The sequence below is a fragment of the Cibotium barometz genome, chromosome 61 (assembly GCF_041138505.1).
Source record: "Cibotium barometz isolate CiBa-2024 chromosome 61, ASM4113850v1, whole genome shotgun sequence".
NCBI classification, from domain to species: Eukaryota; Viridiplantae; Streptophyta; class Polypodiopsida; order Cyatheales; family Cibotiaceae; genus Cibotium; species Cibotium barometz.
In genome coordinates, this window is record NC_141106.1 from 37,693,271 (window position 1) to 37,719,625 (window position 26,355).

The 26,355-nt window shown below is 45.6% G+C and overlaps 1 protein-coding gene across 1 annotated transcript; it reads right to left on the bottom strand.

Moving 5' to 3' along the window:
• Positions 1-26,355, bottom strand: LOC147604863 (diphosphomevalonate decarboxylase MVD2, peroxisomal-like). Its single transcript, XM_086794491.1, has 10 exons — positions 26,000-26,355; positions 25,381-25,579; positions 15,754-15,820; positions 13,668-13,731; positions 13,477-13,557; positions 12,897-12,983; positions 12,631-12,788; positions 1,276-1,324; positions 728-852; positions 1-568 (listed from the first exon to the last, which is right to left on the bottom strand). The coding sequence occupies exons 1-10, from the start codon at positions 26,213-26,215 to the stop codon at positions 376-378; spliced, it is 1,239 nt and encodes a 412-aa protein (XP_086650617.1). The 5' UTR covers positions 26,216-26,355; the 3' UTR covers positions 1-375.

Sequence of the window (26,355 nt, forward strand, 5' to 3'; positions counted from 1 at the left end):
TTACATCATTTTTTACACTATTTTTAGTAATTTTAAAAATAATAAATTTACATGATTTTTTAAAAAAAAAACTTTATCATTGGGTGTCTCAACACCTTCTCAACCGGTAATAAACGGCAAGACAATCCATTTGTTGATTGAAGTCTTGAGTGATTGGAATTAAACGTACATTGCAACTCCATTGTAGAATTGAGGCTCTTTTACTACATAGTAACGCCCACAAAAGCAGCAAACAAGAACACTAGCACCACATGACACATAATGAAATCATGAGCCTACATATGATTGCATGCTTAGACTTGAGAAGTTGTCTACAGAGAAACACCTTACACAACTCAAACAAAGTATGACAAGCATCTCCCTTAATGTGTGCATTCATATGGGAAGGCCTGTACTTGAATCAAGGAGATGATCTTCTAGCACAAAAGGGCCTTTACCAGGTCTTGTGCATAGAATGTAGTCGAGCTCGCCCGGCGACCTTGTAATAGTCATTCCTTGAGCCTCTGGAGGTTGAAAAGAGGCATCCATTTCTTTGAAAGATAGAAGATCCACATCACCCACAACATAGCTGCCAGAACATCAAATCATGAGATGAACTTCTTGTCTGCACCATGTTCTTTCTAATTGAAAACACAATAAACTTGGGCCACAATAATTAAAAATGTGGTAAGCAAAAGAGTACAATAAACATGGACCAATTAATTAATGTGGTAATGAAATTCATCACCTTGAGATTTCCCTGTCACTTGCTGGAGGAAAATAGAACAACAGACGATTTAAAAGCTCACTTGCAGTGCTCTTATTCGGAGCAAAGAGGACTGCATTAGGTCCAGCATCAAAAGTGTACGCAGCCTGTAGTCATGCAAGGCTTCTCAAAATTTATACACCTGTATGGATTTTGTATTCCCATTCTAAACCAATGTAACGAATCTTTCAAATTGCCCAAAACATCTTTGCAAGAAAAGCAGGTCTATGAGACCAAAAGCAGTACAAGAATCCAATGTGGTACTTAGCCATGGAAAAGCCTAAAACAAACTAAAAATTTGATACAAAAGGATAAACTAGGTGTAGGACTAATTCATCATCATCCTCGTTACAGTAAGCATCATAGTGAGCATGCTTATATGTAAAAATGTGAAAAAATATATCTCTAGATCAATACAACTCAGTACAAAAGAGAGCTCATGTCGGTATAGTATCATCCTCATTCATCCAAAAAAACTAGCGTGGGGGAGTCAATATAAGAGAGAGAGAGAGAGAGAGAGAGAGAGAGACCTGCAGAATGCCCTCAGCTTTGTTCCAACGTTCAACAAAGCTTATAATCCTGCCAGCATGGTGGGATACCAACTTCATTAGCTCTCTTTATGTTTGCACTTTGAAGGTGCTTTAAACACAGCACCAAACTCTCTCTCTCTCTCTCTCTCCACATCTTTTTGCTCCTCTATAGTCCCATTTCAGCCAAATCAATCTCTAACAATCTGATGGCATCATCATCATACATTTGCACTTGCTTGCATCCTGTCCAAGCATTAAAGTACCCTAGCAGTATGTCCCCTTGCTGAGAGCTCTATTGAACGTCTACGATTATGAGTCCAAAAGGTGATACAATATTGCCTTGGAAATACTAAGCCATGGAAAGAAAGAACCGAGAGAAAAAAACCAACTGCTACCAATGCATGTGGTATGCACTATGTGAGAGGGAGCCTCGCGAACGATCATCTGACAGTGATACCATCCTCAGCCAATACAGATCTGATGGGTAACAAATTTGTACTGAATGGTTGGAGTATCAAACCATCTCCGAATTGCAATCTGAAGTTATAGGGATCTGTATCAGATATGAGGGGCCAATTAGATTAATCCAAATGTAAGGAAGAGGAGATAAATTGAAGAAATAAAGAAAATCCCCCCATGTATGGCCTTTGTGATGGGAGTCTGCCATTGCGTCTGAGATCAAGGAGGAGGAAGGTGTTGCTCAGGGCGAGGGATGTCTTAACCGCAGTATAGATCGAGCCCTCTTACTAGTAACCCCTCGGGTGTGTGGGATCAAGGGGTTGTGTGTCTAAGTAGTGATCTCCGAGGTATGGGGGTGTATCTCAAAGAAATCTATGATGATAGTCTGAGATGAGTGCTGCCAAGTATGTCTCTCGGAGTACTGCCTCAATACTGCCCCTCTCTATGGAGTCAGAGCTCCATCGAGAACTCCATCAGGAACATGCCTAGGCATCCCTGTTCCTCATTTTGCATCACCCGTGAGAGTGGACCGAAGCCGTCCCGAAAAAGAATGGAATCTTCCTCGCATGTCATGGTAGGCTGGGCATCTGAACATGTAATGTTCCTCATCCGTGCGTCCTGTACATATCTGAGTCCAAGCCCAATCAAGAACTGCACCAGGAACATGCCTAGGCATCTCTGTTCCTCATTCTGCATCACCCATGAGAGTGGACCGAAGCCGTCCCGAAAGAGAATGGAATCTCCGTCGCATCTCATGGTAGGCTGGGCATCTGAACATGTAATGTTCCTCATCCATGTGTCCTCTGCATATCTGAGTCCGAGCTCAATCAAGAACTGCACCAGGAACATGCCTAGGCATCTCTGTTCCTCATTCTGCATCACCCATGAGAGTGGACCGAAGCTGTCTCGAAAGAGAATGGAATCTCCCTCACATCTCATAGTAGGCTGGGCATCTGAACATGTAATGTTCCTCATCCTCCACCTCTCTTGTAGTGCGTCCTCTGCATGTCTGGCCCACTTGTGAGATGTGCTTGGCTATACTAATCTCCACTCTACGGTAGTGAGAGGATAATTGAGCTGACCAATCGCTATCCACATGGCATGTGACATGTGTCTATATGTATCACGGGCTCTCAATGAATCCACCCTCTGAAACTCTCAAGAAATGGTCTCTATAGAACTGGAGCTTCCTGCTAACCGTTGTGAGAGATCCAGAGATAAGAGTACATACTATATGGGAAAGGACTCTCCTACTAAAACATACAAGGTCCATAGTGTGAACCCAAAAATGTGAATGGCACTATATCTATGCCATAACTCTAGTAAGCCAAAGTGGCCATCATACAGCCTGTAAACGACTAACAAAATATCAACCATAATCTCATCAACCATGCCAACAACATAAGTGTAGAGATTCCATCCTCGCGTGTCATCCATATCCGCACTAGTTGAGCTTGATATCTCAACACTCTCCCTACCCATACCCGTACTATCACTTGCAGACCACTACCTCAACTTCCACCGCCACACTGCTAGTCTAACCACCCACTGAAGATATCTTGAGAATAGCAAGTGGTTGCACCATGTAAACTTTCTCCTGTAAGTCACCATGCAAAAATGCATTCTTTATATCCATCCCTTAGCTGCAACCATAACAATGACTTCTCTCACGGTTACCATCCTAGCAACCAGGCTGAACATCTCCTCATAGTCAATTCCATATGTTTGTGCATTTTCTTTGGAAACTAATCTTGCCTTGTAATAATGGCATCATCTAATTGGTGCCATCTGTGTTGGTCTCCAAACATCAGAATGCACCACATCCAAAGGTCTGACTTACATGCTTATCATCTGGAAATGCATGCTTAGCCTGCTTGCCCAATTGGCACGCTTCACATACTCCGTGGATTCTATCCACTTTGATCTTTGGCAAACATGCAACAATACTTTGGACCTGCATATTCTTCAACCACTGAATATTGACATATCCAATGCATTTATGCCAAATATCGTTGTCTATAATCACACCTGTATCATGTGCAAACATTGTAACCTTTACTTCAAGCATGCTTACATCCAATGTAAACATTCTACCAACTTTGTTTCCCTTTGCAATGAAGCGGCATTGGTTATTGGAATCCTCCACATAACATCTGTGAGGACTAAACCTCACTTACAAACCTCGCTCAATCATCTCACCAACAAAAATTAGCTTCTTTGTTATGTTCGGCACATGAAGCACATCAACAAGGTATTACATTTTTCCATCATATATAGACAGAAACTTTACAAATATACACAATAAGGTGCATTGTATCATCACATGTTTCTACATAATCTCGTTTTTCCAAATCCCTCAATTCTATGAACCACTCACCATGGTTGATCATGCCGTTAGATACACCAGAATCAACATACCATACATGACCTGAATTTAATGCATCAAAAGGTGCAGGACCTGGAGGGGAAACTCGTCCCATGTGAGTTCAATCTGGGATGAGTCAGCCAGGGTTCCACTCTACACGTCCAAGGTCAAGTGTGCATTGTCCTGCACATCAATCCGTACTGCGAGTTTCCCTCTAGAATGATGTCAAATGATCTGTGTGTTGGGTTTGCAACCGTGTACCAGGCATCTATCGAAGCATGTAGGATTGCATGTAGACGGGGCCAGCCCTTAGGGCTACCCCAAGAAATGGGATTATCTCGTATCGCTTGCATTGGGCATGGGGCAAGCTTTGTGCCACCCCAAGGGGCCAAGAAGGCCCTAGGCCTTGCCCACCAGCCTCTAGGAGGGCTGGGCAAGCTGTCAGCCAAGGGGCCTGGCTAGGTAGCCGACAGGCCCTACAGCCAGCCCGGCCAGGCGGCCAGGCCTAGGTGCTGCCCAGCACCCAGTCAGCAGGGCTAGGGAGCTGCCCAGCAGCCAGGATGGTGGCCAGCCAACGAGCAGTGTGAAAACACTGAATAGAAAGCATTTACTTGCTAGATGGAGAATTGAAACAGACCGACCCCTATTTGGGCCAAACGACCGCCTGAATACCCAAGACCAGAAATCAGTCCATCTATCTCATAATTCACAAAGGGCAAGTGTGTTCCAAGAACCAAGACAGCCAAAGGGAAGTGCTCCAGCCAAGGTGAAGAGTGCAGGTCAAGAACCAGCCTTTATTTACAATTTACATCATTCTAATAAAGCAAATACACCATTCGTGGTGGGGGCCTCACAAAGGGTATTCAAGAACCAATACTTTGTCCTCTTCTCCCTCTCTCTCTATGTCTACACATCTGCGTTATCTTCGTCACGAACAATTGCTGAATTCTGTTACCAATTCTTATGCCGAGCTTTTGCATGTTACATTGGTACTAGAGTCGTCTTCGAGTGTCAAGATTCAGCCAAAAAACTAGGAAAAAAAAAGGAAAGGATTTTTTTTCTCGCTTGTGTGGTTGGTTTCTAGATGCCGATGGACCACCCCTTTCGGTGTGACTCCTGTACCTAGAAGGACGGTTGGTTTTTAGCCTCCGGAAAGTCTCCCATATGCATAGTGGATTATCAAATTGCATTCTGGAAAGGAAGTGCATTTCCCCTCTATGGCAAGCTTCGACGAAGAGAGAGAACGATGAAATTCGAAACAAAGAGCACCACGCAATCTTTCGAGGGCGGCAGACATGAGAGTGCATGATATGTTCCGGCAAATGATGCGAGCAATCGCAAACTAGAGCGCGTATCCGTTTTCTAGCCCCTTTTTCTCCGTCTCCTCCTCGATCTCCTTCTGTTTCCCAGATCCCAATAGCAAATCCTCTACCGGATGACCCTTTCATGACCGCAGTCGATTTCGATACTCGAGTTGCAAATGTAAGCAATGGAAATTCGATTGATAGAAGACTGTGCAGTAGCATCCCATGCTACTGCACAAGATGACACCAAGGGACGCGTGGAGCACAAAAGATTTCTTGCAACTTTAGACGCAAGAGCAACACCAGTGGCTTCCTCAAGTATCCTCCCAAAAGAATGAACTTCAGTAAGTGTAATGGTAAACTCAACCCAACCCTTTATTCCTGGTTTCATCGATTTGAAGCTTATTTTGTTGCAGTTAGAAAGAATGATATTCACAAAGTGATCTTAGCTAGTTGGAATTTGGAAGGTGAGGCCATTTCTTGGTGGACCCAGCGGGCTCATGCCTAAAGAGAATACGGGGGAGAGAGAGCTTGAGTTCCCTGCAAGCAAACACACACACACAAGAGAGAGAGAGAGATGGATGGCTGAAATTTTCTTCAAACTTCTTCTCTTCTCTACAGCCATATAACTAAAAGATAAGAGTACATACATAAAGAAAAAGTATTATCCTACACTAACATACAAAATGGTCGATCCATAGTGTGAGCCCGACTATATGAGCTGGCGCTATAACTATGCCATAACTCTAGTACTCCAAAGTGGCTATCACACAACCTGTGGGAAAGAATATTTGACCCATCCTAACTGCACTTTCCATATCTCGTCTAATTCGAGGGGTGCCAATATTTGACAACCTAGAATTCAACATTTGGAATGGCCCTTCTTGTCTTGGACCAAGTCCAGCGCTAGTTGACGAACCCATGCCCGCAGATTGCGCTTCTTCATCATGACTAGTTTGGAGACCAAAAAATCCCCGAGCGATATCAATGATCCCATTGGACTTGGTTGGGGAGTGTGGTTTATCTCCTTCCCCAAACCCATCGTATCTCAACCCTTCTTCCATGGATTCTTCACTACTCGTTTCTGCGGTGGTCAAGTTTCTCAAAACACTCAAAGTATGTGCTTGCGGAATGTCCTGATCCCACACTTCTTTGGTAGGAAGTTCCTGGATGATTTGATGCACTATCGTCAGGCGTAAGATCGTCTCCGATGAGTCTTCCAGATCTTAAGTGCATGTATATATAATTTGCTAAGCTATTAATTAACCTAATTTGATTCAATTTTCGATTTTATCACTCTGTTTAGAAGGCGTAAATTAGCAGAGAATGTAACAACAGGACTCGGTTTACGTCATGAAAGAATGGTTCACGTCGTGAAAGAATGGAAAATGATTCACGTCGTGAATTGTTTTCCTGCACTTTCACGTGCTCAACAATTTCCCTCCTTAAGATTAAATTCCTTCATTCAGTCAAATTCCCTTCTTTAGCCGACCCTCACAGCCTTAGTTTTGTCAATCCGTCGGTTTTGGTCTTCACGTGACACAACAGGATTTCTTTCACGTCGTGAAACAAAAAGTGTTTCACGTCGTGAACTGCTTCGAAAATGGTTCACGTCGTGAAAGTCTACTGCACTTTCACGTGCTCCAATTTTTGACGGGTTGTACCGTGTCAGAGGTGTCAAGATAAGGGTTTCTATTTTTGGAATGTAATCCCGTGATTTTCGCCGAAAATCCCGGCACTGATTTCGTGAGCGACTTGCGGCGTAAAATTGCAGGAAAATGGTTCACGTCGCATGAACAACTTCTTGCACTTTCACGTGGAGTTTTCCGCATCGGCAATTTGTAGTCTTGGGTGCATAATACTTATCCAAATGATGAAAATTAGATTGTGCCAATGCTAAGGAATGAAATGCAAGTTCCTAGCTCAATCCATGGTTCCTTATGTTTTTTATTTTTTTGAATTTTAAAAAAAAAAAGAAAAAAACAACACCCGACCTGCTTCTTCACCTTGGTGTTTTTTGTGATGCTAACATCAACTTATCAAGAGTAACCAATGAATCCTTTCCTAAACTACTTTCCACAACATTCACAGCATCAAAAGCACATTACAGACTTCTTTAGTCCAGCCATCACTACGCCGATGGACCACAGCAGCAGCAGGACATGGATACCGCCCACACCAACTGTACACTGATTGATCGTGCGATTAAGCTTGGGTGGTCCAGACGCCCACGACTACGGAGGAGGGCATCCCAACATAGATGGAGGTTGCAGCGGCGGATTCGGATTATTCTTGCGAGACATGCGGGACACCCAGTCAGGGTGCTGACCACAAAGGATATTGAGGAGATCCGCCAGCGTCCGATGCGGCACATATTATGAGATGGAGGCACCTCCATAGTGTACCCCCCCGTCCCACATGATATTGTATCCCCTCACTGTACTCCACTCACCTCCATAGCGTACACCCCCCTCACTATATTCACACCCTATAAGGGTTTCTCTTTACCTTCCAGTTCCAGTTTCATTTTCTAGGTGCCAGTAGTATCATCTTTATTTTTTATTTTCACGTTTTTTATCCAGACATTGTATCAGATCCACCATGACGTAACTTTTTGGTCTCATAGGTCATTATGGCCTTTTGAAGACGTTAATATAACATTTCATTTCACTCTCTCATACAAGCATAAACGCACAAGCATGAAAGAGGCACAATGCTAGAATGCTCTCACTCCTCACTCTCTCACAAGCACAAGGGGAGAGCTCTCAATAGCACAAAGAGGATTGTGTCCTTTTCATTATGAGAAATTGCCTTATATACAATTGGCCCTTATTCACACTAGGACACCCAAAACTTACTAAGTAGGCCTTGGGTGGCCAATATCTCATAATGTACAACCTTTATAGTACCTTTACATGACACTTATTAATGTCCTCAATTGAGGATCATGTTGTTAATCTGAATGGGATTAACAGGTGATGAGAAGAATCTTTGTCCATGACAAACTTCCCTATAGACACAACTCACAATGTGACTTGGACTTGATGGTGGGTCTCTTTATAAATCTCTTGCTTTTTCTCATTGATTGATTGCCATTTTATAAGATATGTGAAGGCTTCATAACGTAGATGAGATCATGACGGTGTTTGCTCAACAGAGTAGGGTGTAGATCACCTATGTACCTTGGAGAGTGGCACTTTTTTTTTCGTAGGTTACAGATTGATCCAACATGTGACTACTGGACACACTATCTTCTAGAGAGATCAAAGATATTGTAGCCATCTTCTATGAAGTCTTGGTGTAGGGCATTGAAGAGATCTACTAGGTTTTGATCATGTGTGTTGCATCTTCTATGTCTCCCATCTGGGTTGGTCCTGGAGATGAGGTGTGGTACAACACCTTTGATGCGTGCTTGTCTAGCATCTTCTTATCCATGCTTCTCTTTTGATGACGATGAAAGCATAGTTGATGCCATGGTTCAGCTTCTTGTGCAAGTGGCTAGTGCCAAGAAGGCACGTGTGGATGAAGTGGTGGAGGCCGCGGGTGATAATGCTTACAAAGTGATGGTTACCCGAGGGATTAGTCTCTTGTCCGGACATTCGTGGGCGAGGCCCCGAGTAGGGAAGCTCTGCCTTGGCGTGAGGTTGCTACTTCCGCTGCTAGCACCCCGAGTTCGATGCGTAGAGAGGGCAGGGATCTCACACGAACGGCATGACTGTAAATTCATAATGCCCATAGCAAGTATTGATGGCTGTCTTGGGGATATTTTGATCCTTGATTCTGATCTAGTAATATCCGGATTTGAGATCTTTGTGAACATTTGGGTTCCACTTAACCGATCCAAAAGTTCATCAATCCTAGGGATAGGATACTTATTTTTTATTGTCAACAGCAAGAACAGAGTTGGCATTAGGGCTGGGACTGGGGCTGGAGACTACTCGTAGAGAGGCTGTGGATGGCGTGTGAGGTCTCAGCTATCTAGAACAATAGTAAGCGAGATGGGTAATAGCAGACGCACATAGGATCCCCCCATTGTTTGAGGAGGCTGTTGAAGTAAAGTCTTCTCTAGGGTGAGCCAACAGAGGAAAACAGGACCGGCGTGAGCAAGCGAGCACCATGGCTGGTGCTGTAGATGCGGTTGAGTCAGCGGTAAGGAGGGTGCAGAGGCCAGACTCGCCTGCAAGATGTGGACACCAACGAGGAGTTGAAGCGACAGCAAGAAGGCTCCCACAGGCTCCCAGGGAAAGCGATGATACCATACACCAACTATGCCAGTGACATAAGTGCGAAAGCTATCACCTAGGCGGGTCATCAATGTCCGTCGTAGCACTAGTTGACTGTTTGCAGGAGCACACTAGCTCCCCCTGTTTGTTTTCCTTTTCTTGGTTCTCAAAGGTGTTGAAGTGTTTTGTGTGCGAGTGTTTGTTTTGCACCGCCCTTTGGTTTTGTCTAAAGACCAAGGCCGGTTTAACACCTCCCGCACATCTCATAGTATACTAGGCAAGGACATATGTAATGCTTTTGTGTCTCAACGTCTGTGTGGCATAAATGGCAGATCCTCATCTCCCTAGGTCTTCGTATGAGGGGGGAGAGGAGAACCAAGGGGGTGAGGAACCATGGTAGAGAGCGGTGTGTGGGTGGGGGGCCCCCCAGAACCTCGAAGGACGAACCAAGATCTATAGGAATCTCTTGGGCGGCATGAGGGGCCGCCACATCATCCATCTTCTTGTCAAGAACTAAACGCTCAGAACGGTTGCAAGTGGGCACCATTACCTCACGGGAGCTCCTCATGGCAATCTAGCGCTCCTCGGGAGGCAGGCGATGGACTGTCTGCTAACGGCTAGTGCCCTCCTCCTGCTGAGCCTACGAGGGAGGCTAGGCTGCAAAGGTTGGTTGGTCAGGTGCCTCCACCCTAGTCTCACACCCTGCGTCCCCTGCTCTCACTAGTCATGTCTACTGAGGTCTTAGGTAGGGGTCGGGGGAGCGTCCTCTCTGAGCTTGACACCGAGGGCAAGATCGAGCAAGGTGACCCATGCTTCCTCTACCTGCAGATGACGCACTAGCATGGGAAACTGAAGTACTCTTCCCGTTGAAGAATCGGGTCAATCTGGAGGCTCGGGATTGCAATAACCTGTGGAGGATCCTCCGGGGAGACAATGCACACTCTGATGGACGGAATGCCCGCAGTCTTGGCCACCACTCATGCGGCTGGCAGTTGCAGGGACTCCGAAACCTGCCTTATCGATCGTCCAATCGATCAAATCAGGAGGTGTTACTCCTTCTGGAGGCTGGGAAAGCAGATCGTCACGGGGAAACCGGATACACCTGCCAAGGGGTTGGATGCAGGATTAAAGCCATGGTGCCAGCTCGCGAAAAACGCTTGAGCCCTGCATATCGCGATGGGACTGCTCCATCACACGATCAGCCACTGCAGGTGAATCAAACTCCACATGAGAGTAGCCAAGCCCATGAAAATGGATGTCGGTGATTTTGTCGGGCTAGCCGATGAGGGCTGCCTGGAGCAAATCCCGGATTTGTCCGCGCACAAGGTGCCTCCCTATGATCTTGCAACCAAAGAAGAGGCCACGAGGGAGGATATTGTTGAAGCTAAGTGCTGGAGGTCAGCCTCTGAAAATAGGCAAGGGACGGTGGCCAAGACTGGGGACAACAGAGCGGATGCCATGGAGTCCTCCTGCAAGGTGAAGACCAAAAGCAAAAGGTTCACACACACATGGAAGGCATGGGGGAAATGCGGGGCGGAGAAGAGCTCGAAGGGGCGTAACAAGGGGGAGGAGGGGCAGAGGACAATGTGAACTAGGAGGGTGGAGACAGGCATGATGAACACACATGTGGAGGGAGGCCGTGGGCATCATACAGGAAGGCGGGCAGCGCAAAGGGAGGCGGCGGCAGCAGTGCAGAGGAAGGCGAGGGGGAGGGAGGGTGGTTGGGGCAAGGCATACAGGAGGAGGGGCTAGGGATGGCACAGAGGAAGGCGGGCTGCGCAGAGGAGAAACGGTGCAGCGCAAAGCAAAGGAGATAGGGTGGAAGCAGAGACAAGAGCTGGGGAGGCAGAAGCAGAAGCAGTGGCGGATGTGGAGAAGGAGATGGCGAAGGTGGAACGGAGAAGGCGACGATGGCGAGGACAGAGTTTGTGATGGTGCAGGGATAAGGCTTGCACGGAGGAGCTCCAGCTTGTTTTTCGCTAGTGTGCCCCCTTACACACCCAATGGTTTGGAAAGGCCACAGTAAGCCCTTCCTCAACATAGAAAAGAAGCCCTTATGTGATCCCTCCAAACACACTGTCTCTGTTCTCCATTGCCAAAGCCATCCATAACTAAGGACTTTGAAGAGCTTTATTCACATTGTCTTCCTCATCGCTTCTAAGAGACTTTGCCACCAGTCTTAGGTTGGCAACCATGGCAGCTTGTTTGCAATGGCCTTCTCCAATCATGGACCAGCAACATGGAAAAGCCTATCCAAAATGCAGAAGATCCAAATGACCCACACATTTATTGTAGATGCATTGGAGGCACGTTTGAACCACAATACTGGGCATGTGATGACCAAGGTCTACGAAGATGCAGAGGAGGCATGCTTGAATCACAGCAAAAGCAAATCTCTTTCTTATGCAGGATTTTAGGCAGGACTACTCCATTGAGAAAGCCCTGCATACAAGATAGAAATTATGTGGACTTCTGCAAAACCTTTGACATATTCTCACGAGCTCAAATGACCAGTAGACTCTGGCAGCTAGAAGTAGAGGATCCCTTGGGCCATTTCGGCGATACATGTGTAGGTCACCAGTAAAAAGCATGCATCTAGGACTCCCAAAGGAGAAATATCGCACTATGAGAGTGAAATGGGATGCCCACTCTGCCCTATAGTCTTCGGCCTCTACATAAATGAACTGGCAGAAATTGTAGATTCTCTCATAAGGCTATCACACTCTGCAGATATGGTTGATTCTGCTCACTTTGATGTCATACTGGCCCAAATTGTTAGCTCTACCTCTAGCCACCTTAGCCTTCTGATTGATTGAGCTGAGTGTGACTGTGCCAAACGTTTGTGTGGAAGATCATAACTTGGGTCTTCCGTTATCTAGTTAAAACTTTTGACAGTCATCTAAAGAGCATTACAGGTCCCAGGATCTGTACAACACCAATACAAGATAGTAACTTCAGAGTTGGCAGGTTAAAACAAACCCACCTTGGTCAAAAAGTACTTTACCTCCTAGAAGTATCATTCAAATAAAATACAGGTGGAGATGTGTCCAAGCACGTAGCATGAAACTGGTTGCTATCTGAACAGCAGATGCGACCAAATGTAGCGAAGTTGCGATCTTTGATTGCTTCTTTCATCTCTAGCATAACTTTGGGGACCAATTCCTGTAAAGAACTTCATGATAGATATCAACAAAAGCAATTACCATGTAATGTCTTTAGACTAGTATTGAAAGAAAACTCAGAGAGGTAAACATAAAAGCACACCCCCACCTTGGCCCTATGTTGTAAAAGCTTACTAGTGCGAACACTCTCCTGCATGCCTGATGTGCTACTGGTTTCCTTCTGTCGAGAACTTACCTGTTGAGGAGAATTCAAATGCATCAAAATCGTATGTCAAGCACAATCTGTAGAATCTTTCATGACCATGCTCTTGATGTCCAAAGAGTATGATATGACCAAGTGGCAAGCGGTGGGGTTATGACAATTATATAAGTGAAAAAGGTTTTGGCAAGTGGCAAGAGCTGAGTTATGTGCATTGTGGAGAGGTAAGATGTGGCAGACGGAGAATGTGACAAGTGTAATACATCACAACAAAAACCAAAAAGTTATATCTTTGCCCAGGTCTGACTCATACAAGCTTTTATTAACATGCCCAAGACTCAAGCAACTTGTCCACACGTTGACAATGCGTATAGGACCACAACCCCTGGTCAAGCGAACATGCAAGACTCTCTACTATCTCCCAAAGGAGCTCACAACATGGAGATGCCCATCACATATCCAAGCACACTTTATCCAAAACCAGATCTTCCCAATGCTTTTCATCCGACAAGCCAGCATTTAAACGTACCACTGCAATAATGATGACAAGATCTTCCCAATGCTTTTCATCCGCAAGCTGGATTGCAATGCTGTCCTTGCCTTCATCATCCTTAATGTTTTAACACAAAAGAGGACACTACTTAAAGGTAGTCAAAACTCTTTTGATCTGAATTGAAAGTCTGCATGCACAACAAATGTTAGAACATTACGGCATTTTACCTTTCCCATTTCCCATTCTACAAATCCACCATAAAGACTACGGCATGCACTGCCAGAGCCAACCCTGCAAGAACTCAGCTGTGAGCAATCAAGTTGAAAAAAAAGCTAAGAACCCAAAAGAGAGACTCGCTTGGAGACTTTTGAAAAGGATTGTGAAGGTCCTACAATTATCATATTTTCTTATTCAAAAACTATGTTTATTTAAGACAATTTGATATTCTAAGGAAAGGCATGCAGCTCCATTGAGCTGATGCACCACAAGTCCGGTCTGCTAAGAATCACCAAGATCACACCAGCAATGGTCGTGCAGCCAGCTAGCAGCTGCACAAGGAGGCAACAAAGCTCCAAAACAAACAGCCAGTTTTTGGCATACAGGCAGCAACCTGCACATTACAATTTGTTGTTTTGCCTGCCAATCTCAGTTTTTAACCTCTACTGGTTAATACAGCAATTACAATGTTGTTGAACTGTTTGAGCTCCTTTTTCAATAGCACACAACACAGCAAACACAATGCCAAAGGGGAGCAGCTAAGACCAAAGATGGTAAACGCAATCCCAATGGAGATGTGTTTTCCTAAACTCTATTAAAATTAAGTCACAGGGAAGAGGTTATCAGGCCAATGTTATATCAAGAGCCCACAACTCACATCCATAAAGAATTTCTTAAAGCCACACGAGCAATCCAAGAGCGCATACAGCCACATTGGGTTTGCCAGCACCCAAGGCACAAAACACTACATAAACCCCCATAGCTCCTGTGTGTTGAAGTGATACATTTGCTCTTTTTGGTTGACTACGTCACATCACACCTAAGCTAAAGGGTTAAGGATCAACCAGGGTGTTGCCCAATAGTCAGTGCAATTTGGATGAATCTTATCCACACATTCAGAGGTCGATGGGAATGCATACAGGGTGACTTCAGTAGTGCAGAGGAACAGGCAAACTTTCCTTCACATCTGGCATATGGACACCTTTAAGGAAGGGCCCAATGCTTGGAGGTGGTGTTACAGGCTCTCTTGTCACTCTCACTACTAGTGCAGCGAGCCACATTAGTCACCTGACAAAGATGATGTGACACAATGAATTTAGGGCTGTCTGAAATTATCCCTAAACCTCCAAAGTCGTGGGTCCCAAACGAGGTGCACCAACAATGGCCAAGTACCTCTCAATCTATTCTATTCACACGCTGCCTTTCTTCAATAACAATCATATATAAATAAGGCTCTACTCAAACTGCCTTGATGTCATCACTGGCATAATAAATCATCCCATCATATCCTAAATAAAGTTTTAGCTCAAAACCATGAACATGCCAATACATATACTAAGTCACAACTCAAATTGTCTTGATGTTGCATATGTGGGTGTAGAGCTGCTCAGAGGATTTGGGGCTCTATAGCTCAGCTTATGTGCAGATTTTGGAGGGATACCATTTATGTTACTTGGGGTGCTATTGCTTGGCTCACTCAGTCTCGTCCACAAATATTTTTTGAGGGCATGGATCTGGACAACGCCATAATGATATGCATAGGTCTGGCCCAATGCTGTATGCTACTGGATATCCCACAGTATAGACCACCTCTGCAGAGGATTGATACTACTTGGGAGCTCATTGCCAGCATCACAGCTTGGCAGATTTGGAAAGCCATACACACAAAGGCTATTGAGGACATTCAGATATACAACACTAAGTGAATTTGTAGTATATATGGAGATATTATTCACACTCTTATGGCCACATGGGCTCGTATACAGAGACCATCCAGATCTGTGCAAGCAAAGCGCACTGTTTTCATGAGGGAGTGGGATCAAGGGATCTTTTTTCATCAACCCCCGCATGACTCTCTTGGCACCTTTGTGGCCCATATTGGTTGAGATCACCCTACATCTTGGGATGAATATTTTTTTTGTTTCTGCTCTTCCAGCCGCCGTGATTTTGTATGGTCTATTCATACTTAATAGAAGTCTCCTTTTGGGAAAAAAAAAATGTCTTGATGTTGTCAGCATCATGGTACTATTTTATCATATCCTAAACAAAGCGCCTAGCTAAAACCATGATAAGGATAGCTAGGCCAATGAGTCAAACCTTGCAATTGAAGAAATCTCTCCTTCATAAGTCTGTTGCACTCCCATTAGTTGCGCAAGGGCGTAAACTATGAGCACAACCAGAAAAAAAAAGTCATAGATAACCATTATATTTGTACAGAAGTGCTCAGTTTAAGTTCACATATGGGTGGATGAACAAAAACCACTAGTGAATCAGTGAATGGAATCTTCTTCATGGTGTACAAACAATTGCCTTAAAATGGGGCGTTTCAAACAAGGATGAGTGCAATCACCTCAGGGCATTCAAAGAAACCAAAAGGAGAAGATGATACCAATTGTTGAAGGGCACTCGTGTCAAGTACTCTTGCAGAAGCGTTTGTACTTAATTATGATTCATTTAGACAGCAATAAAAGTATTGAAAACTGAGAAAGATTTATAAGGTCCCAAAGCAATTTAATTAACACGTCAACCCCTGTCTGGGGCTGCTTTGTGCCGCTCGTGGGTAGTCATTGTCTGCCAAAGGTCCTCATCTAAGTAGAATAGTAGTGCAGGCTTGAATCTGTTGTAACTCTAAAAACAATCAACATTTTCATCATGCCCACTATTTCTACTCAAGCGTGCATATAGAACTCTCTCTTGTAAACATCAATTCTATGTTATGTCCTTCCTAATTAAGGACTCTTCCAACAGATGCGGCAAAAGTAACTGCCTATAGTCAAAGCGATATTGCATGAGCAAAATGCCACACAGAATACATACCTATAGTAGAAGCAAAACCCTGAGAAGCTTGTGACACACCTTTCAGATGATTCAAATTAAATCTGTTGATCCCGCTGACAATAAGAGACAGGCAACCCCAGGTCAAGTGCTTTTTACACATGGATCCAAGTACCAGGCTATATTGGCAGGTCGTTTGCGCAGTGGGCCAGCCAGATAGGTAACAGGCAACCCATACATGCATTGACGTGGAGCCTTGGTACTTGTAAAAGAAAAGACTTTAAGCCAAAAATGTATATCATGAGGAGCCCAACAAGCATTCGTGCCTCCAACCTATGCAGCGTAGGTTAATAACCCAAAATGAGCTTGAGCCTTGGTCTGTGAACTTCTGTTCAGCCTGCCTGGAACAACAGGAAACCAGCATTCAGCAGATTGCGGCCAGTGCTTCATCCTCATAAGGTTCTAGGTGACTCGGTTGTATCTCGAGCACTTCATTCTTTGATATTTTCAGTTATCCTCAACCTTCTTTGGGAAGGCCTTCACTAAAGTAATATAGATACACTAGTTAAGATATCTGTGTGCTTGAGAATTTGTTCAAGTCTTCCATTGCTTTTTGCTCTTTGTTATTCTCTTACAAACAATTAGTTACATAGATAGGCCTTTCATTTGGTATCCTTCAATCTCTGTTGCTTGATTGGTGTTAACCCATAGAGTCTAGAGAGAGGCAAAATTTTCTTGTGTACCCTAGCTTCAGAATATGTCTTTTTGTACTATTTTCCCCTTCTAGCTCTTTTTCACATAGTGGAACTTATGCCTGGACAAATGGACGGATTGATGAAAGCATGGAAACAGGGTTCATGAAGTTGGCAAAGGAAAAAGCACCAGTTTTGATCAAAAGAAAGGAAAATAAAAAAAGTGACCGCGAGCCAAGGGCACCATTGGAAAGAGGAGACGAAGCCAAACCAAAAAGCTATAGGCCACTTTTCCAAAAAGCAGCTCTAGGGCCAAAAAGCAAGGCCTTGAAGCTAGAAAAGCATAAATCAAGAACTTGGGCAAAAGATGAGTAATATTTTACTATTATTAAAATATAAAAACAAAAGATGAGTAATATTTTACTATTATTAAAATATAAAAACAAAAAGACAAAAGCAAAGCTTGGTTAGAGCTTTTTTGGCAAAAAGCGGGCCTGCCCAAGTATAAAAAGACACTTTGAGTCTCTCTCTTGGATTAAATGCATAAAGTTGTGGAGATTATCATCTACCTTACCTTCCGCTACACCTCCTTGCTCCCGGCTGCCGCCCATCTTTGAGATTCACGATTTGGAGCTTGGACTTGGGATTTGGACTTGGAGCTTGGACTTGGGATTTGGACTTGGAACTTGGATTTGGGATTTGGACTTGAGACTTGGACTTGGACCTTGGACTTGGAGCTTGGACTTGGATCTAGACTTGGATTTGGATTTTGGCTCTGGTACTAGCCTGGTGAGAGATACTTGTGGGTCATCCCCGCGGTGTGCTCGGCATCAGAGATCTTGTGCCTCGACATCGACATCGACATCGACATCCTACATCGGCATATCTGTTTGTTTTGTATTCATTGATTGTATTGATCCTGGCCAGCGTGCCCGTAGATTATTCCTAAATAAATTCCTGAAAGGAGACGGGGCCTGTTCCCCGCTCAGTGTGGTGTACTGTGGAAGATCCCTATACTCTACTTTCTTTTTCTTTTTTTTTTCGTGAAATGGTGTTTTATATTATATGTAAAAATGTACATCAGCCACATGGCTCACACAGAACCTATGGCCCCAAAAAAACCCCCACAAAAGATCCTCTAAAGGATCATGACCATGCAAACCTGTACACTAATAAGAAAGCCTCCTAACCAAATAAGCATCCCAGATAAAAGCATCAAAGATGAGCCAGCCAAGCCGCCGTAGACCATAACGAAATAACATCTGCATCCAGTAGAGCTGAGCTGAGAGAAGAGAAGAAAACTGCCAAAGCAGCAAACCGCGGATATGTAGAATGTGCCCATGTCATAGTGACAGGGGGACCACGTGGGACGTGGGAACGCCGTCCCGACTAACGGCAGTTGTGTAACGGCGGCGGGACAACCTGGAGGACGGAACGGACGGGACGTGACCAGGGGACGGGCGTCCCCGCCCGGGGGGACGGGGGAACGTTGTCAGCCGGGGACGGGGGGACGTCTGCAAAACGACGCAACGGCTACAAATTCCAGCCGTTTTTTTTCGGGTAACGGCTACTAGCCGTTGGCGGCTGGCCGTTTGAGAGTTTGAGAGAGAGAGAGAGAGAGAGAGAGCTGCCATATGCTATATAATGGGCTGCAAGCTACTCCTCTTCTACTCAAGCCTTCCAACTTCCAAGACTTGAGTTCCTCTCCACCATCTCCCTCTCCTACTCAAGCTTTCTACTCCACTATCTCCCTCTCCTACTCCACCACCTTCCTCTCCGCCCTCTCCTACTCCACCACCTTCCTCTCCACCCTCTCCTACTAGACTACTTCAATCTTCCCTCTACCTCTTCTCCTACTCTACCCTCTAAGCTCTCTCCACCCTCTTCTACTAGACTACTTCAATCTTCCCTCTACCTCTTCTCCTACTCTACCCTCTAAGCTCTCTCCACCCTCTTCTACTAGACTACTACTAAGTTACTAACTATTCATGGCATCCTCTTCTCATGCGGGTGGTAGGAGTAGAACGGATGGGTGGTCATGGTGGGATGAGGTCAACTTCGAGCCTCCTACTCATGCGGGGGGTGCACGTCCATGGACATGCAAGCTTTGCCCATATAAGCGTGTGGGTGGGGCCAATAGGGTGAGGGCCCATTTGTTGCATGAGCCCGGTCATGAGGTGAAATTTTGTGAGCGGGTCACACCGGAGATAAGAAAGGAGCTTCTTGCAAAGCTTGCCGCCCATCAAGCTTTGAGTGCAAGCCAAAGGGTGCGTGGAGTGGATCCCAACACTTATGTCACTCCAACCCAAACATCAGGTTCTACATCGGAAAAGGTCTATCCATGGCCTTGTGGCATACTCACGGGGGGAGATGTACTTTGTCTCCTCACATGATGCTTCAGGGACGGGAAAGAGTGCAAATGTACTTGCTGCTGAGTGGAGTAGTGCTGTCGAGATTATCAGCCCCGAATGTGTGATCGGTTTCGTCACGGATGGTGAGGCGACAAATAGGGCAGCGGGAGCTATTCTTGAGAGTATGTATCCTCAAATCACCGTCTCTTTTTGCATGGCACATTGTCTCAATAATCTTTTCAAAGATATTGGGAAATTGTCATGGGATTGAATCGGTGATTGATGATGCATGTGCAATTGTGACCTTCATCAACAATCACACATACCTTCGATCCGAGTTTGGGAAGAGGTCCACAAAGGTCCTTCTCAAGTACTCGGACACTCGCTTTGCATACAGCTTTCTTATGTTGCATCGCTTGAAGGATTGTCAGGGTACCGTGCGGCAACTATTCATCAGTGATGAGTTTTGCTCCTCATCTTTTGCACGTACACAGGTAGGGATTTCATGCAAGAAAAAGGTCGACGATGCTGATTTTTGGGAGGACCTCAAGCGCACTGACGCCATGGTGCATCCCATTGTCCACTTGCTTAGGATTGTTGATGCTATGCAGCCATGCATCGGCAAAGTATATGAAGCCATGGACCAGATGATAGAGAGTCTTGAGAAGCTTGAGCCAGACATAGATAGATATGAGGAGATCCACTCGCTTTGTGTGGCGAGATGGAGCTCATATTCCTCTCCTTTACATGCAGCTGCTTTTATGGTGGACCCAGAATTTCAGGGAAAAGGGCAGGAGGGTGATAAAGAGGTGAGCAACGGTTGGAGACTCATCTTGGATCGCCTCACGCCGGATGCAGAAATCAGGCGCAAAATTAGAGACCAGCTCTCTAATTACATGGCATTTCAAGGCTCATATGGATGTGCAGATGCGCAGCAGGACAGATTCAAGGTTGGTGCAGCATTATGGTGGGAGGACTTCGGATCAAATGGACCAAAGCTACAACAGTTGGCGATCCGGATCTTGAGCCAGTCCGTTCGCTCTTCTTGCCTAGAGCAATTATGGTCCTCCTACAGTCACATTTCATCAAAGAAAAGAAATCGGCTTGGGGTGGAAAGAGCTAATGATCTTGTCTTCATTAGCGCAAACTTGCGCATGCTTGGCAAGAGTGCAAGATGCAATGCCGATACTTTTACACAGTGGGAGATGGAACAAGAGGAGGCAGCTACAACTATTGCACAGGAGGGTGGGACAGATGGTTCTCATCATGAGCCTTCATCGGATGACACAACCCCCATCTGGTAGTTCTTGTGTTCGTCAGTCAGAGGAAGCTGAACAGGTCACTTATGCTCTGATGTCTCGTAGTGTTCGGGACATAGAACCTCCAGTAGATGAGGATGTTCTTTCCACGGGGACCTTTCGGAAAGCCAGGCAGGTGGCAGGTGCTTACTTGCAGAAGGAGGTGGTTTCTCCAGGCTTTGTGGTTCCGGATTCAGAGGGGGTGGTTGACAGGTTTCATAAGGTTTCCAGGACTTGTTTGTGCACCGTAACAGGTGTTGATCCTTGTGAGCAGTGTGATGTCTCTGTGACTCAGAAGCTGTATGATTCATTGATCTGGTTGATGGACACCAGATTGGACAGGAGCTTCCTGATGAGGCAGTTGAGCTCATGGTTGCAGATGTCTCTTTGGGAGGCAGGATTGCGTTTCCTGTGGTTTCTGCGGCATGCGAAGGATCATGGACTCTTGTACACAGGAGGGGGATTGTTGGATGGAGTCAGACTCCACGGTTGGAGTGACTCGGTTTGGGGAGGAGATCCGGACACGAGGAGCTCTACTTCAGGCCCGGCAGTAGTTTTACGGAGCGGTAGGAGACAGTCATCTTTTGCCTTGTCGAGAACAGAGGCAGAGTACCGGGCTGTTTGTGATGCTGCTTGTGAGGTGGTGCGGATGCAGAGGTTGCATTGCAGGTTTGGACTTCCACTGGAGGAACCCATGGTCATCCAGAGGCACTTTGTTCATGAACAGATCGTTGCTGATGACATCTTGCTAGAGTTCTGTTTGACGGAGGACAGTACGGTGGACCTCTTCACGAAGTCGCTCTCTCAGGCTTTGCTCAGGCGGCACCCCAGCTCCCAGTGGTTGGTTTCACAGCCAGGAGCTGAGAGGGGGTGTTAGAAGTCATCTCCTGTCCAATTTTATACACCAGGGCCTTTGTTGTGGGTGTGCCCGCCCTTATCAGGTGTTTTATCATTTTTCCTCACTCCCCGCAATTTTCCCCTATTTTTCCCATTTTTCTGTGGCATGGGAGGCAGTCTAGTAGTGGCAGGAGGACACTAAGCCTGGCCGACTGCATCTGTGACATGGCCGACTGCAATGCATGAGTCGTGGGACTCTTCTGGTGCTGGCCGACCCATTCTGATGCTGGCCGACTGTGATTATCCAGTCGTGGAGGTTCTTGTGTCCAGTCGGCTGCCCTATAGCAGGCCGACTGCTGATGTGGGGGCATATATATAGGCCCCCAGCCCCATACCACTCATTGTATCATATTCGGGATCTTGTGTATATCAGAGCAGAGTTACACGCCTACATCTCTCTCTCTCTTGTGCTATTTTTCTGCCTGCGTTTTTGCTCGTGTTCCCAGATCTGGTCATCATCTCCGCTGCGTATTCTGACAGGTTTCACACTATCCCCATGCCCACACTAAGACTTGGGGTAGCCCTATGAGCTGGCCCCTATTCCTAAAAGCAAACCCTAACTATCTACACAATGATCTGGCATCCGGTACCATACCAAATACACAGAATCACTGTCATCATTCCAGAGGGAGACTCACAGCGCGGACTGGCACTGTTTCATGTGTAGGACAATGCACACCTGACCTTGGACTCCTTTGCAGGACAATGCACACCTGACCTCGGACGACTGGGATGGATCCTTGACTGGGATGGATCCCTGGCTAACTCGTCTTGGACTAGGCTCACATGGGACCAATTTACCATCCCAGGTCCTGCACCTTCTGTACAGATATGTCTACGTGGCATCCAAGTGCGGGATGCACGTGACAGTAGTTTGAAGAGTCGATTCCCTAAATTCATTGTTTAGGACATCAATGGTTCATAAGGGAGGAAGTATGTTACGTCCCAGGACTAACCAGGGTTAAGACCCTCGGGTTGGGTTAACCGGTTATCACCCAGGGTTAGGCATCTTAAGTGGGGGGATTAGTAGCTTTTATGAGACATGTGCTATATTTGGCTCCTAGTTTATAGGCAGCCTATATAAGTCACTTTATGGGTCAGTTGGAGGGAGAGAGCTCACTAGACCTGGACTCGAGGCCTTGAGACTACTCCATGCTTGCATTCGATGGGTGTGTACTCGTGGTATGGGACACAAGGGACTTTGCACGTGGAGCCATGTCTCGGATGCTACTGTTCCCCTTGCTCGGGGGTGAGCCTGAAAGGCTCTATGGTTGGGCGGTGAGCTTGATGCTATGTCCTTTTGTTTCCATGTTTATGCTTAATCGTAGGGATTATCTGATTGGGGCTTTACACTCCTCTTCAAATAGGGCTAGAAGCAGTTAGACCTCCTCTAAAACTAAGCACAGTTAGTATGAGGAGGATGAAGAAGGAATGAAGGGTAGGAGGGTGGGAAAAAACCAAAAGGGGAGAAGAGAAATGGATCTCCAAAGTTTAATGGCACCACAGATGCTGAAAACACAGCTCTATGTAGAAAATGCAGCACCTCTGAAACAAAAAAGGAGCTTTCTGATGAAAAAAACGCAGCTCCCAGATCTGAAAACACAGTTCTTTTTGTGCTGAAATCTGTAAACAACAGGTTCTTGAAGAAAATGTAGTCCTAGAGCAGTTCTAGGCTCTAATACCATGTGAGAAATCTGTGCTACTGCTGTAAATCTGAAAACAGAGAATAAAACAGCATATATGTGTAGACAATAGACTGCAAATGATCAAGAACCTGAATATGAATGAAAGTACAGCACGAGGGAGGCCTGTGAGTGCTAGTATGCACAAACCAAGGCTGAAATCAGCGATGAAATTATGTGGGAATGAGGCACCTATTTATATAGGTACTCATGAGCTGGTCGGCCAAGTCCTACAGGCCGACCTGAACAAGAATCCATAAAATGTTTTTAAAAATGTTTAAAAAGGTGCCTAAAAATGGTGCAAAAATAGCAAATAAAATATGCAGTGCAGGGCCTCATAAATGGGCTACATACAAGCATGCAGGGAGTCCATCTTGGGATGAACAATATTTCCAACACACCCTTCTTTCTGATGCGTTTCGCTGCCATGGATGGCCGCCTACTGTGTGTTGTCCCGCAGCCTAAATAGGGCTGCGTTTTTGCTGAGTCTGGCCGCCCTTATGCTCTCCCAGATCTGGCCTTTGCGTGCTTACAACTGGGCCCCCTAATGTGCCTTCTTCCACCCGTCTAGCTGTATTTGAAGCACCAACTGGCCGTCTTGCTTACTTGCTCTGTCCGCCCTCTACTTGGTGTGTTTGGCCCTCTTTCTTGCCCTTTGGCTGAGCACACCTTGCACACACAAGAGCTATCTAGTATAGAATTTGCAAAATGCAACCTTCATGAAGAAAATGCAATTGTCCAGTACGCTAAGAATGGCTCCAAGTCACTTTTCCCAGAAGTAAGCTGCAACCTAGCTGCGGAGCCAGTTTTGATAGACCGCCATTTGTGGAGCTTAAGTGATAATGCCATGCCATCGCCACTTGGGATGTGGTGTTTTTTTTTTAATCTTTTTTTTTATTAACTTTTTTCTATCTTTAAAAAACCAATGGGCCTATGAGACCAAAAGTGGTACAAGAGTTCCTTGTGGTATTGAGCCATGGAAAAAGACCACCAAAACTTAAAAAAACTCATACAAGAAGACAGACTAGCTCATCATCATCATCATCAGCAGCAGCAGCAGCAGCATCAGCATGAACATAGTGTGCACTATAGTGAGCATGTGAGTGCACGTGAAAATACATGTGGAGGATACATCTTCAAGTCAGTAGTACAAGAATAGGAGGGCTCATGTGGGTGTGATATCATCATCCTCAACCATCCAGAAATACCTAGCGTAGGTGAGTGTACAACTGCAAAGAGACTTGCCAAGTCCACCCTCAGTGAGGGCGTGTCTCTATATCCCTACAGAATCACTCCAATCTGGAGCTGCTGTGTGGAGAGCTGTCGTAAACCTGTGGACGTCGAGTGCATTGTAGCTGGTGGGCAAGCTCCAGAGTGACTCCAATGGGTTGAGGTAGGACATAGGAGCAACTAGACCTCCAGGGTGGATCTGTCGGCACAGGCACCTCGCTGGATCGCCTGCTGGTGCTGCTGTCCTACGTCTAGAAGAAGCCCTTTACAACCCGGCCTGTTCACATCTCCTCCAATTCACCCTCTCCTTACCAGCTGAGTTTCAGATGGGAGCACATAATCATGAGTTCTTGCATTCATAATTATGCATAATAGTTTCAAGGTTCATAATGTTCTCCTTCAACATGGTTGTCTTGCTGCTATTATGATCCTGTGGTTCCAATATAACCGAAAGTAATAATTTTCACACAAAACTGAAGGACAGAAGGGTGAGAATGTGAACCACATAATAACAGCTTTTTGCTCTATATAGGAAGTACCAGATCGCCCAAAAGTGGGAGCTCAATGAGGACATTTTAGTTCATTCAAATGCAGTAAGGGTAACATCTCAAAGGAAATTGGGCATTTGAGAGGGCAACCAAGCCTTACTTGTGTCATTCAAATGCAGTAAGGGTAACATCTCAAAGGAAATTGGGCATTTGAGAGGGCAACCAAGCCTTACTTGTGGTTGGAAGTCCCCATCAAAAATATAAATTACAAAATTACCTAGCTACGAATTCGTTGCAAAAGAAGGCAGTACCTAGACACACAAACCCTGCGGCAGAAGATGCCAACCCTGCAGCTGTGGGGAAATTGTTCTTTGAGGCAATGTGCAAGTGCAGGCTCTCCCAATCTTTCTTTCTGATGACAGTGCCAGTTTTCGCATCAACAACATCTTGTGCTCGAGATCTGATCTCACGAAGGCAATTCTGGTATCTTTCACCTTCTATAGAGACTTCCTGTTGCCATATCAATCTAGCTTAGTGCTAAACTTGCTTATAATCACCAACATGAGAAGTTACATTTTGGGAAAACGCATGCTGAATCACAAAAGGTCAGAAGAAAGCAACGTTGATGACCTACTCCAAAGATAATCATCAAGATTAGTGGTCATGTTGCTAATGGTGCTAGGAATGATGTTGCGTTAAATCGTGGTCGTGATAATCAAACTAGTGCTAACTGTCCTCGTGAGAATTAGTAAACAAGGTTGAGGACTACTCTTGCTAATGATAGACCAGCCAAGTGTTGATCTTGCTCGTGGTAATCAAGAATAGCGCTGATTTTGGTGATGCTAATCAAAGATTAGTGGTAATCGAGCTGAAGGTTTGTGCTCAGAAAAAATGCAGAAAGACACAGTTGGTGAGGTGATGATGAGGTACCTTGCCGTTGAGCCAGAGGCGATCCGAAGTGAAGGAAGGGCTGGCGGCGACGGTCGTGGTGGCGGAGAGGTCGTGGGGATTGAGGGTGACGCTGATGCTGGAGTTGATGGGGAGAATGAGCTTCTCGTGGCGCTTGCCCCAGTACTTGATCACCGCGATGTTGGTGGGCGCCCGCGCCGTCACCATTATTACCCACTCCTTCGCCTCTTCCCCCATGGCCTGCTTGCTGCAGATCGGTACTCTCCGGACAGGCTAGTTAGGAACAGCGCGCGAGAGAGATCTCCTCTCTCTCCGGAGAGGCTAGTTGGGAATAGCTGGAGAGAGATGAAAACAACACTCTATACTTGGAGGTGGAA